Below are 14,232 nucleotides of genomic sequence, written 5' to 3' on the forward strand. Positions count from 1 at the left end.
ATTGGAACAGTATCTTAGTGTGACAGGCAAATAGAAAGTGCTTGGTAAACATCTGATGTTTACCCAGTTAATTAGGATAATCTGATTCCTGAATCAATTGTCTTTTCATGACACCATACTTTTTTTTTTTTTTTTTGAGAAACAGACATGGCTTGTTTATTAGAAGGCAGAAAGGATCTGTATCAAGAGCAAGACAACAGGTGAAATTGTATTCCTCAGAAGAAGCAAAAAATTACAATTTTGCAAACATAACAGGTGATTTCAAAAAAGATAAAAATTTTTTACTAAGAATATTATCTTTTTATACAAATATTTTGGGCTTTCATTCAAAGGAAAATTATTTCATAAACTCTCAAGAATTTATGGATAGGAAAATCTTCAACTTTGCAAGGACAAAAGTAACTTGGAGGCTTTTATATTATTTTGAATTCAATAATGAACAATAACTGTGTTTACCAAACAATTGTAGATCATGATTGCAAAATCAAGTCAACCTAAGAAAAAAAAAAAGCATATCATGACACACCCCATGGCAAATGTTCTTTTCTGTTTTTAATCAAAGGATGATACAAGCCAATTCATGCCACGTCTCACTATTATTTTCTAAATTCTATGCAAACAGGACGAGGCTTCAACTGCAGAGAGAGAGGAATGAAGAGCCTTCTTCTATTTTTGGTCTTTGTAACATTTTCTTCTGCGTTTCCCACAGACCGAAAGATGGAAAATGAAGAAAATATGCAACTGACTCAGGTACTGTCTCAATAAATGTTATTAATGACTATCAATAAAAATTTTACTTTCTTGATTGTATTGGGACTTAAAAAGACAGCTAGTTCCTACCAAAGAGTCCTGAACTTTCTTGTGAGGAGCTGCTTTTCCTTTCCTTGGCTCTAAGGACATCAAGGAAATTTGAGGGGTGGAGAGTGGGGGTGGGGTGGAGGACAGGCAGGATTTGCTACAACTTTAAGCAATAGTTACAAGTGAAGAGATAGTGAGAGTAGAAAGGGTCAGCCCTGCAAGAATGGAGGTCTCCATAAAAGCATTTGAAGACCAACCAGGAGAACCCAACTACATTTTGGAGTCACTTATCCCTATATGTATGAAAAACACATTGTTTTGGAGATTCCCTCTAAAAATCAGTCCAGTTTGCCATATTTGGTGAAATTATTTACATTTGCAAAATGGATAATCACATCTCCTCTAGAATTCGTTTCAAGGAAACACCAGAATGAAAGTAACAGCAAAAATATGTAAGACACAAGATAATTTAACACACAGAAGAAGCTTGCTTCTCTTCTGTGGAAGTTTGGAGTCTCATGGCCTGTATGGGTTTAGCCAGTTCTGGTCACACATAGCTCAATGAGTTCTTGAAAACTGAAAACACAGGGTGACTTTTTGCTTTCCTCTTTGTTTTCTTCCTCTCTTCTTTCTTCTCTCACTCCTTCCTTTCCCTTGTTACTTATTTCCTTTTTCGCCTCCTACTGCCAAAAAGGATTTCAGAAACTTTTGTTTCCTCCTGAGATGGAGATCTGCTCTCCTGTAGTCTGTGCCTTTTTTTGTCTTTTTGGTCAGGCATATCTCAACTAGTTCTACTCTCTTGAAATAGAAGGGAGTCATCTTGTTCAAAGCAAGAACAGAAGTCTCATAGACAGCAAAATTCGTGAAATGCAAGCATTTTTCGGATTGACAGTGACTGGAAAACTGGACTCAAACACTCTTGAGATCATGAAGACACCCAGGTGTGGGGTGCCTGATGTGGGTCAGTATGGCTACACTCTCCCTGGGTGGAAGAAATACAATCTCACATACAGGTAATGCTTCTGCCCCTAATCTAAAGGAACATGAAAATAATCTCCAAGGAACAAAAATAATAATAGTTTATTTTACCGAGCACTTCCTGTGTGCACGGCACTTGATAGATTTTATTTATTCTGTCCTCCCAAGAAATTTGTGACATAGGCATCACTGCTATTACCACCTTAAACACAGAGAAACAAAAGCTTATTTACCATAGGCCGTTTTACACAGCTCTTCTCAGCAGACTGGCTCTGGCAGATATGCTCTAATCTCTAGCCTCTGCCACCTCTATAAAAGCTCAGGACCAGGATCACTGCCTTCTGATTGCAGATGCTTAAAGGTACAAATGAAGTGTGCTCAAGGGAAAATGGGAAGACCCTGGAGCACAGCCAGTTCATGTCAGAGATGTGTGTGAGTCAGATTGTCAAATCTAAGGTCGACCCCAGACATCTCAAGGAAAGGGAGCTGGCTTATTGGCAGAAAGAAGATGAAGTGCACTTGTGACCTGAGATAGAGTCAGTGACTTTGACCACTGCTCTAGATCCTTCCTGGCTGGCCCCTAAAGAGTCTTTCTGATAGTTCTTCCTTCATCTTGCTGAGCCTTAGGGATTGAGATAAAAATAGGTTCATCAAGATAGGGAATATATACAAAAGGAAGATCTTTTCCTGAGTAACAAACTCTTTGTGGCTCTCAAGTGAGACTCTTAATATATGACACATGCATAAGACTGATTTCTACAAGCCGTTTGAAAAAATAAATCTCAGTTCTTTTTAGAAGATATTTATAATACAGTCATATACATAGCAAACACATACATGAGATTAATGATCTCCCACTTAAGGTGTGATCTTAGGGAATTCATTTAACCTCTTTGAGCCTCATTTGTTAAAGTGTGATAATATTACCTGATGAATAGGACAAATGAAAGACTGAATTATATAGCGTACATAAAAGTACCTTATTTAAATAATAAAGTAGTGTACAAATGTAGCAATAGCACCATACCAAAAGTTACTGCCGCATATAATTGATGACACAGAAATTATTTTCTTTCCATAGTATGAGTTTACATGAATGTATAACCACCGATTGATATATTTTTGTTAATTTCTAAGAATCGTAAACTACACTCCAGATATGGCACGAGCTGATGTGGATGAGGCTATCCAAGGTTTAGAAGTGTGGAGCAAAGTTACTCCACTAATATTCACCAAGATTTCCAAAGGGATTGCAGACATCATGATTGCCTTTAGGACCCGAGGTAAGGTTTTCAGCAGAGAAAACAATACGGCTATTTTCATCCCAGGAGCTTTGAAGAGGCTGATCTTTTTTCCCCCCATGAATTGTATCTCAGTCCATGGTTGGTGTCCTCGTTATTTTGATGGCCCCTTGGGAGTCCTTGGCCATGCCTTTCCTCCTGGTCTGGGTTTGGGTGGAGACACTCACTTTGATGAGGATGAAAACTGGACCAAGGATGGAGCAGGTGAGCCCGATTTTCTTTATGAACAAAATTTTGTTATTCATACAAATTCCTTAAAGGAATAGCTTTGCAACTAGTTGCTTTTTACTTCCCAATTTCCCTATGATTTTTCGTATTCCAGATGACATTGATGAAAGTGTCCAATGTCTATTCAAACAATTGTGCTTGTCCAGTTTAGAGCTTTATCCACACAACATCTTCATAAAGTTGTTAATCCTGTTATGATCAGAACATTCTTCCCTTACTCAGATGTTCATTCATATACCCACAATGCCTGAAGGGCCACTATGTGCCTGGAACTGTGCAAGGTGTTGTACAGACCGCAAAGTTGTACTAGAAAAGTTCCAGCTCTTCAGAGGTTCATGATCTTGTGTGATGTATAAGGCCTAGACCCACTCACCACCATACAAGGCAGCCTGTGCTGCCTGTTATACCCATGGCAGAAGTCATCTCTGGCTTGAGGATTGAAAGAAGACCCTGGGGAGGTGGTGATTCTGAGTTGGTGATTGAAGGATGCTGTGTGGGTTCATGACCCATAGGAAGTCTGTTTATATGCATGAACCTCTTCTAACTCTTGCCTGTCTGCCAAGGTATTAGACCCTGGTCTTTATATTTGACTTATTTCTTCAGACTAAGTGCGTTGATTTTATTTCTCCTAATGGGCCTCCCTGGCACTAAAATAAGAGATATTTTATTACTTTTCAAACAAAAAACAAAATTTACTACAGTAAAAATATGTGCCTCAAATGAAGGAGCAGGTTGAGTAGACTCTAGGGTTCTCCCACTCTTTTTTTTCTATCATTGACTATAGTCATCTTGGGTCTGGCATCTGGTTTCCCAGGTCCCAGGAAAGTGGAGGCTGTGTGTCTCTGGTAGATGGTACGCAAGGCCACAATTCAGTCCTGACCACGTAACTCCAGACAGTCTGTGGGTCAGTTTTACAGTTTCTGCAAAACTGAAAGCCAGTGACTCAAAATGATGCGTGGCCACTCCTTGCTAAGTCTGATCATGTGATGTAATTGTTCTTCCAAGAGCTAGGAAACAAAGAGGGTAAAGAACTCAGTGCTGGCTGAACTTCAGGCACCAGAGGAAGTCTGGGATTGGTTGCTGCCACTGCCACGTGAGTTACATCAAAGACAAGAAAATGAAAGAGGTAGGGTGACACCATGACCCAAACAACAGAGTAGTTGAATGGACCACGTCTGTATCTCCTGCTGAGACATGTCCCAATATTTCGCTGGATTTGGCCTAAAGGCAGTGTGGATATGTCCAATCAGGCAGTTATAGGAAATATGTTAGTGCTCACCAAAGTCAGAATGACTCCACTTTGTCAGCCAGGCTTTACTTTCATATCTAGAGGCAGATATGAAAGTTTCACTGTCATTTCATCCCTATTAATTCCAATACTTAGTAGTAAAATTACTATTAAGCATACTGCAACAGGCCCCTTGCCAAAGGGGATGTGTGGGGTCGATTATGAAAAAGTCCAAAGTGATCTGGGCCCCAAGTTGGCAAAACTTGCTTGAGCAAAGCAGAGGATAAATATAGCCCTCCACCAAGTTCTGGGTGGATAGCCAGGCAACAATACTAAAATGGGTTATCTTCTAACTACTTTACTACATTCCCTCAGCTGTGAAATTTTTGGCCCTGGGGGATGCCCAATCATATAACTCTTACCTCACTGACGTAGAAGGGAAAATGCCTTCCTGTTCTCTAATAAAAACGTAAAATCTCAAGCATACGTGACCTCCAATCAGATTTTTTAAATAGAAAATTTGACAATAATATATAATATATGATTACCTTCTTTACGTATATGTAAGCTGTCTCTATGGAAAGGGCACAAAAGTCTTAGTATAACTTCCTTAAAAGCAATAGACAACCATCATCTGCTAATCCCACTGTTTCCTGAGGGGAGGACAGTCACTGCGTGGTGATGTCAGAGGAATTTGAGCACATAGAGGGGCTTTCCTGAGAATCTCCCAAAGTGAGGTCAGTGTCAAGCCTGTATGTGAATGTAAATGTTCTACGCACACATGTGCACTAAACAACTGAAACAGACCTCAGAGCCCGCTACAGATGCAGTGTTGGGATGGAGAAGAGCAGTGGTCTGTGGCTTGGCAGACCTTACTTGCAGGAAGATGACACATGTTATCTGTAATAAAGGTGAAAACACCTTGCAAAGCACCTGCCTTTAGCAAACATTCGGAAAGTGTTTGACACTGCTGATTATGTTGGTGATTATTAGTATTAATGATAATGATGATGATTAGATAGAGTGATTTCTAGGAGAAGGAAAAAATATTCACAAAGGTACTGATGTATTATGTACCAATTTATCTATTTAGTCACATCTCCAAGAAGGCAGCAATGTTGTCTTTTTTTTCTACAGTATCATACAGCCTATAATATTGTCAGCACATGAGAGATACTCTACAAATATTTGATAAATGAAGTCACGCAACAATCCTTTACTCAACATCTACTCTGACCCATGCTCTGTGATAGAAATGGAATATACAATAGTGTACAAGACACAGACCCTGCCCTCCAGGGGTTTACAGTCTAGAGGACACACTCTTATCAAATGGCAATTAAAATTAGTATGATCAACAGTGGGATAAAGGTAATTATGGAAATGTAATAGGAGCACATAAGATAAACTCCAGCCCATATACAGAGGTCAGGGAGGAAGTGATGCCAAATCTGAGACCTGAAGGCTCTGCAGGAACTCTGAAGGCAAAGTGGAGTAAACAGCTCTAGACAGAATAACCCAATCAACCCAAGTATTAGAATTGTGGTGGAACAGAAGGCTAAAATGGTGAATACGATTCAGATTAGAATCCTATATAGAAGGTCTTGAAAGCCACGATAAATGTTTGGACTTCATTTAGATGATCTGAGTTTGAATTATTTTTTTAAAGAGTCACTTGTCCCATCCCTGTCCAACATCATATGCAATGATATTGCCAGCCAGACAAGGGGCAGCAGCAAAAGCCAGAGCAGAAAAGCATGAAAGTCCATGAAATAATTTTTTGCCATTACATGTTTGTTTTGTGCAAACATCACTGGACAAAGCTCCATCACAAAAGGCTCAGCCTTTTCCTTAGTGTCCATAGGCTTAGTTGCAAGTCCAAAGACAGTCTTTTATATACTTAGAAACTTACAGACTGTGGGAGAGACAGAGAAATAAAAAGACAACTCCAACCATACATGGTACGACTTCTGGTGTGGTAAAGTACAGAGTACTATGGTCTTGTATAGGAGGCACAGCTAACCATTCTATCATCCACATAAAAGCCTGGATATCCAGCAACCATCACTAAGCAGTTTCTCAGTCACCAGGAATAAAAGATGATTAAGACATGTTCCCTGTACTGAAAGGGTACACAGCTTGGTGAAAGAAATAGACAATGCAGTACTTATCTGCAAAGACAGAACTAAGCACTGAGGCTACAGAAGCCGAGAGAGGTGCAATTAAGTCAGCCTGGATAGGAGCTGGGGGATAAGAGAAGCCTCATGGGGGAGATGGCTCTAGGGGGATTCCTGAGGAATACATAGGATAGCGGGGAGAAAGGGGGGTGAGAAAGTAATACGCTGGGCAGAATGGATGGAGATATGGAGACAAAGAGATTAGAAAGAACATGGCATAGATGAGAAATGCAAATGATTCAATATGGCTAGCTCACGGAATGTGAAAATAAAATATGAGGCTGGGAAAAAAAGCAGGGACTAGTTCATGGAAGGTCATGTTTAGGTATTTGGACTTGATCCTACAGCCAATGGAGAACCTCTGAATAATATAGGTAGGAGAAACATGATCACATTCAGCAGCTTAAAAACAACCAAAGACTGGCGGCTTCTCTCTCTCTCTCTCTCTTTTTTTTTTTTTTTTTTTAATACTATCCATTTCTGAGACACCTGTTTCCTGCCATCTGTTAACTCTGGGTTATATTTCTCCATGATGTGACTAATACCAATTATCAGTCTTGAAATATTTCCCAGATAAATGATGGTGAATATGTTATAAGAATTATCTGCTGTTTGGCAAGCTTTTTCTTCATTCCCCTCAGTTACTTCCTAATCTCAGATGCAATCATTCTCCTTCTGAATGACTAATGTACTCATGTTTTCCCTGTTTTTGTTAAGGATTCAACTTATTTCTCGTGGCTGCTCATGAATTTGGTCATTCACTGGGGCTCTCTCACACCAATGATCAAACAGCTTTGATGTTCCCAAATTATGTCTCCCTGGATCCTAGCAAATACCCACTTTCTCAGGACGATATCAATGGAATACAATCTATCTATGGTGAGCAACAAATCTGAATATATGTGAACTGAATTGAAAGACTTCCAGGAAGGAAGTTGAGAAAATCACTTCTTGAAATATTATCATGAAGAAAATATTCTCTTGGGTAAGATCCTTCTGTAGGTATTTCCACATGCCTTCTTAATTCACTAAGGTATTTCTTTTCTCATCAAAGGAAGTCCACCTAAGACACCTGCTAAGCCAAAGAGACCCACTGTACCCCATGCCTGTGACCCCGATTTGACTTTTGATGCTATCACCACTTTCCGCAGAGAAGTAATGTTCTTTAAAGGCAGGTAAAACCATTCCCTTAAACACCTCAACTTCCTATGAAGATTTTTCTTTTTAAGAGATTTGGGGATAAGAGAGCTGTGAGGGTAGTGAGAATGTGTGCCTTTACTTTTCGTTTTATAATTGCCCATACTTTTTGATTGTTTTATTCTGTGCACATATCTCTTACTTGTTTGATAAATTAATTTTTAAATGTTTTTAAGCAAATTTTTAAATTGCCATTGAAACAGAGTCTACTTTCAGTGACTTCTTAGCTAAAATAATACACCACTCCTGATGGTGTGTTGCAGGTGGCTTATACCATTTGAGGATCCAATTGTTAAATTTTCAAGAATTTTGTAAACTAGTTCATATCACTTTGGTAGCTTGAAACTGGCCATGGTTGGAGTATTTACACACTGGAAATCATCAAATGATAAAAATTAGGTTTTTTTCCTACCTGGAGAGCCAATTGTTAAATACACATCGACAGACCATTCCTTGAAGCTGAATCAACAAAGTGTTAGCTGTGGTAGGAAATCTCTTCTCTCACTATGTATAATTTACTGCACTTAACTTGCAACATGGTGTGTCAGTTATGTATACCATGACCATATTTTCAGAACAAAGTATCAAGACATACACCATCTGACAAGGATATAGGGGCAAAAGGAAAGAATATCTGAAATCAGACTCCTGCCACCCCCAACTATGTAGCACTGTAATGACATGCTGTCACTACCATGCTCTTAATAGCCAAGGCTGAGAGACCACTTGTCACGGATGGGTAGCCAGCATGGAAAGGAAAATGGACTATAAGGACTTTTCAAGCCCTCCTTATAGGCTCAGAACTTTACAGCCAGACGGGAAATCTGAGGAAATATTTAGCCATGCCAATAATAACATTTCTTTATTCTAGCAAATATCAGCACCAAAAAATTCTTCTTAGATTGCTTGGTATTGGCTTAGAATGCTGGGAATTGCTGCTTTGGCAAAAATGAGGTGATTGAGCACACTGAGAACTATTTATGAGATTTCCATGGGTATTTTGCTACTCTAAGTTCCCAAAAGAGTGGGCACAAAGTCATGTCCTGACCTTGGTAGTCCAAAAGGTAGAACTGAACTCATAACCACCTAAATTTGCTGAGGAAATTTGTATTAATGCTATAAATTGTTTGAGGAAAATATCAACCAATTAGATAAGGGACAAGTGTCAGTTTGCAGCGTTTTCATTGAAATAGATATATATACACTGTGTATAACGTATGGTTTTCTGTCTAACACAGGCATCTATGGAGGATGTACTATGATATCACTGATGTTGAATTTGAATTAATCTCTTCATTCTGGCCATCTCTGCCAGCTGATATTCAAGCTGCATATGAGAACCCCAAAGACAAGATTCTGGTTTTTAAAGGTAATTTTGCCCATCATTATTCCTCTTCTCCCTCTGGATGCCTGAACTGCTCAGTGGGTATTTTAGTGCAAGGAATATAATCTTCATGCATGAGCCAAATAGACAGGGCTTCTGCCCTGACCTTAGGTTCCTATCATAAAGAATAACTATCCAAGGATTCTCGGTGGTTGTGAAGATAAACACCATCCCAACAGCACAGGAGAAAAGAAAACTGTATAACAAAAACTAAAAAGTCTTTTTTTCTGCCAAATAAAGGTAACCCATCTCTTTTCTATGTTCCCTTTTTACTAGGGTTGCTAGATATGGCAAATAAAAATACAAGATGCTTTGAATTTCGGACAAACAACAAAATAATTTTTTAGTATAAGTATGTCCTTTGCAATATTTTGGATATACTTATACCAAAAGTTAGTCATTGTTTATTTGAAATTCAGATTCAATTGGTATCTAATATTCGAATTAGCAACACTACTTTTTATATGGGTTTCACCAGATTACTTGCCTTTGAGAACACTAGGGTGCTGAAATTTAGGAGAACATGTCCAAATATACTTGACTATTTTATCAGAGTTGGAAAGAATTAATACAATGAATTCAATTGACATGGGTATGCACACTACTAACTATAGGTATATATTATTTGTGTAATGTTAATGATATAAGCAGCTAAAGAAACCGGTAAGAATAAATGGAGACATAAGATTACTAAATCTCTAAGCATTGAACCTGAAAGGAACTAAGCATCTAATTATTTTCAAACTTCTTAAGACAGCTATTTCTCCCTTTAGGAAATAAATCAGAAGATAATCACTTTCTCTCTTCCTAGATGAAAACTTCTGGATGATCAGAGGATATGCTGTCTTGCCAGATTATCCCAAATCCATCCATATACTTGGCTTTCCAAGACATGTGAAGAAAATTGATGCAGCTGTCTGTGATCGAAACACAAGAAAAACCTACTTCTTTGTGGGTATTTGGTGCTGGAGACAAGTCTACAGACAATTGACCCTTTGTTTTACTCTGGAGAAAAATATCCAGATAACTTCACTTTAACATGGGAAAAAATAAAACTAACCTACAGTCTTCCTAAAGTGTTATCTTGAAGGCAATCTCAGATGGATGGCATTCGCCAAACAAAAGAATGTTTCAATCAGTTCAAAGATCTTTCTCCAAGTTAAAAAAATAAAGATAAAATCATAAAGCTGGTGATGCCAACCAAACCGCCAATGACACACATATCCAGTCAGAATCTTTGAAACTCCAGGATGATCTCTTATTTTGATTTAACAGTTCCACAGAATAGCATCAATCTGGCAAATTATGTGGCTTTTCCCCCTCATAATTCCTTGCTTTCAAGACATTATAAGTGATTTAACCAAACATAATCTTTGCCATTTTTATTGTATTATTGATCCAACTTGTTTTCTTCCAGTAGGACTACTTTTTATTTCTACATCCTTGCTTGACTCCAAGGAGGCAGTAAAAAATTAAGCCCTCCCCCTCCAAAACAAAGATCCCCTGAAAACCTTTCAAATCCATGTCTCCAGGTATGACGAAGTTACCCAAACCATGGACAAAGGGTATCCACACAGGGTGGTAAAATACTTTCCAGGAATTGGTCTCCAAGTGGATGCTGCTTTCCAACATAAAGGTAAGCATCAGTGCCTGACTATAAGGATACTTGGAAAACTTTGCTGACTGTGAAATAAGACAGCATGAAAACTTAAATGTTTCAATTTTAACGTCATTTTATTACTCTAGAGTACATGTAAATAATAATAAACTTTAATCTGAGAGCCTTATCAAATACTGAATAGTAAGTTCTGAATTATATTCTCTGTCATACTATTTCAAAACTGCAAAAAGTACCAAAATTAACTATCACTGATCCAAGATACCTGATAAAGATACCCCCGAAGAGATTTAAGTGTGAAAAATGACTAAGCACGTGAAGTGAACAGTGATTCTCAATCTTAATGTACATAGTTTAATATACACAGCTTAGGGTTATGAAACTACAAGTTCCTTAGAGTTTCTGAGGCAGTAGGATTGTGGTAAGATCCAGGAATCTATAGTTTTAAAAGAACCTCAAGCAATTTAATGCATCAGTTCAGCTACTATATCTTCAAAGACAACAAACTAGACCATGCAGTAAGCAGGAGTCTAAACATGTTTTTGAGTAACACCATCTGTTATTCTAGTGAAATCTAACACGGAACCTCAAAAACTAAAACAGATTAACCAGAAAATGAAGATGTAGGGACCAAGGCCATACTCACAGGTGCCTCTTTCTCCCCCTCGCTGAGACATTTTTTTGAAACCTAGTTTGAGAACCTCTGGCATAAACCACAGTCTGACTAGAAAGGTAGTAAGCCCTTGAAACTCATGTTTCATGCCTTGGCTTTTTTGTCAGGGAAATAAAAATAATATTTCTCATGTGACTGAGCAGAGTAAAATATCTATATAGTTACACATTTCTTTTCTTTCCATATAATGTTCAGTTATTTTATTCTATATTCATAAAATTAAAAAGTGTGGAATCATTGTATAGTGGTGCAAGATAACTAATCATGATTCTCTCTCTCTAGGATTCTTCTATTTCTTCCAAACATCAAAGCAATTTGAATATGACCCTAAGGCAAAGAACGTTACCCGAATAATGAAAACCAATACTTGGTTTCAATGTAGAGAACCATTAAATTCATCATCTGATTTTACTATCAGCGAGGAAGAAGTACATTCAGAGGGAGTGGAGATGTTTTATCATAAAAATTTAAACTTGCTTATTTTCAGTATTGTTCATGTGCTGAAAAACTACAGTTATCAATAAATTCATAGACCTAAAATAAACCTCAAGGGGTCTTTTAATCTGAACTCTGCTTCAAAGGAGAATAGAACTATTCTTTAACGTCAAGTTGCCAGTCCTAGTTCTAAATATCTATCTAGTTAAGAGTCAAACAGCTTATTGAGCTTCCTGATTCTTTTTACAGGAAGTTATGTATAAACAAAACTCTCACTGGACTTTAAACATATTTTATGCTTTGTAGACTTGAAGAAGTAAGCCGTGTCGTATAATAACAAAATACTGAAGACATTTATTAAACCAATCTTTAGCATTCTATTTTGTCTGGACCTTCGGAGTTGGAGAAGCTTGATAAACTGCATCCCTCATCCCTACCCATGTTCTGAACCCACTGAGAAATAACATACAGTTGGGAGAGTAAAATACCACCTTTATTACTGAAAAGTTTATATTGGAGAATGTATCTGTGGACAAGCAAGCTTCCTAATATCAAATTCTAGAGTGAGCCATACTTACAAGTCATGGGAAGAACTGGAAAGCACTATGCCTCCCCAAGAAAAAGTGAGCTGCCTACAGACTACGTGGAGCCCAAAGAGAAAGAAACAAAGATGGAGCTACATGTACCTAGTTTCTGCTCCCTAATTCAGCATTCAAATAAGTTATTATACCTCCCAAAGAGAGGAGTAAGAGCCTAGAGAGATGCAGGAAGTGTTATACTAAAGATGATCCCCCAACAATTAAGAAACTAGCAGGAGTAGGAAAGTAGTGTTCCTTCCAACCCTCCCAACCCCACCCCAAGCATAGACCAATACATTGAACCATTCCTTAGAAAGTTTAAAAGCAAGTTGTGTGCACACTGATCTCATATACAAGAAATGTAGAGATTTCTGTGTTTCCTGTGTATATGGGTCACCTGGGCTTAAACCTATTGGTAGAAATTTCCTGTCCTCTTTATATGTATCTGTTGTATGTTTAGAAACCCAAATATGTATCTGTTGGTTAAGTTTTACCTTTACACCCTCAAAGCTAAATGCTTAGCAAAGCTCTACATAAATTTTCTGACCCAAAAGATGGGAGGTTGTCAGTTGAACTTGATTCTGATTAGGTGATGGATTGAGTAGGTGTCAACTGATAGAAAATAAGCACAGAATATCTCAGGAATTCCTATAGCTAGTCCTCCAAATCACACATTTTTTTCCTTGGGTTAAGTATTACCAGATTCCTAAAAGAAAGGGATATAGGAGGAGCTTCAAGATGGAGGAAGAGTAAGAAGTGGACATCACCTTCCTCCCCACAAATACATCAGAAATACATCTACATGTGGAACAACTCCTACAGAACACCTACTGAATGCTGGCAGAAGAACTCAGACCTCCTAAAAGGCAAGAAACTTCCCACGTACCTGGGTAGGGCAAAAGAAAAAAGGAAAAACAGGGACAAAAGAATAGGGATGGGACCGGCACCAGTAGGAGGGAGCTGTGAAGGAGGAAAGGTTTCCACACACTAGGAAGCCCTTTCGCGGGTGGAGGCGGGGGTGGTGGTGGGGAAGCTTCAGAGCCACAGAGGAGAGCACAGCAACAGGGGTGTGGAGGGCAAAGCAGAGAGATTCCCACACAGAGGATCGGTGCCGACCGGCACTCACCAGCCCGAGAGGCTTCTCTGCTCACCCGCCATGGCAGGTGGGGGCTGGAAGCTGAGGCTCCAGCTTTGGAGGTCAGATCCCAGGGAGAGGACTGGGGTTGGCTGCGTAAACACAGCTTGAAAGGGGCTAGTGCGCCACAGCTAGCCAGGAGGGAGTCCGGGAAAAAGTCTGGAACTGCCTGAGAGGCAAGAGACTTTTTCTTGCCTCTTTGTTTCATGGTGCTTGAGGAGAGGGGATTAAGAGTGCTGCCTAAACGAGCTCCAGAGACGGGCGCGAGCCGCGGCTATCAGCGCAGACCCCAGAGATGGGCATGAGACGCTAAGGCTGCTGCTGCACCACCAAGAAGCATGTGTGCAAGTACAGGTCACTATCCACACGTCCCCTCCTGGGAGCCTAGGCTGCCCACCATGGCCAGGGTCCCATAATCCAGGTACAACTTCCCCGGAAGAACACACAGCACACCTCAGGCTGTTGCAACTTCACACCCGCCTCTGCTGCCACAGGCTCACCC

At 39.2% G+C, this 14,232-nt stretch overlaps 1 protein-coding gene across 1 annotated transcript; it reads left to right on the top strand.

Annotated features, from left to right (window-relative positions):
- Nucleotides 1–612: 612 nt before the first annotated feature.
- On the top strand, nucleotides 613–13,915 carry MMP27 (matrix metallopeptidase 27; the record flags this gene model as incomplete). The annotated part of the gene is given in 10 exon segments (XM_082410096.1): nucleotides 613–750; nucleotides 1,573–1,584; nucleotides 1,588–1,811; nucleotides 2,914–3,281; nucleotides 7,428–7,589; nucleotides 7,765–7,885; nucleotides 9,146–9,276; nucleotides 10,103–10,262; nucleotides 10,824–10,927; nucleotides 11,865–13,915. Coding segments are annotated over 10 exon segments (1,662 nt in total). The 3' UTR covers nucleotides 12,107–13,915.
- Nucleotides 13,916–14,232: the final 317 nt, after the last annotated feature.

This window comes from Balaenoptera physalus (assembly GCF_965194825.1).
Source record: "Balaenoptera physalus genome assembly, chromosome: 10".
Lineage (NCBI taxonomy): Eukaryota > Metazoa > Chordata > Mammalia > Artiodactyla > Balaenopteridae > Balaenoptera > Balaenoptera physalus.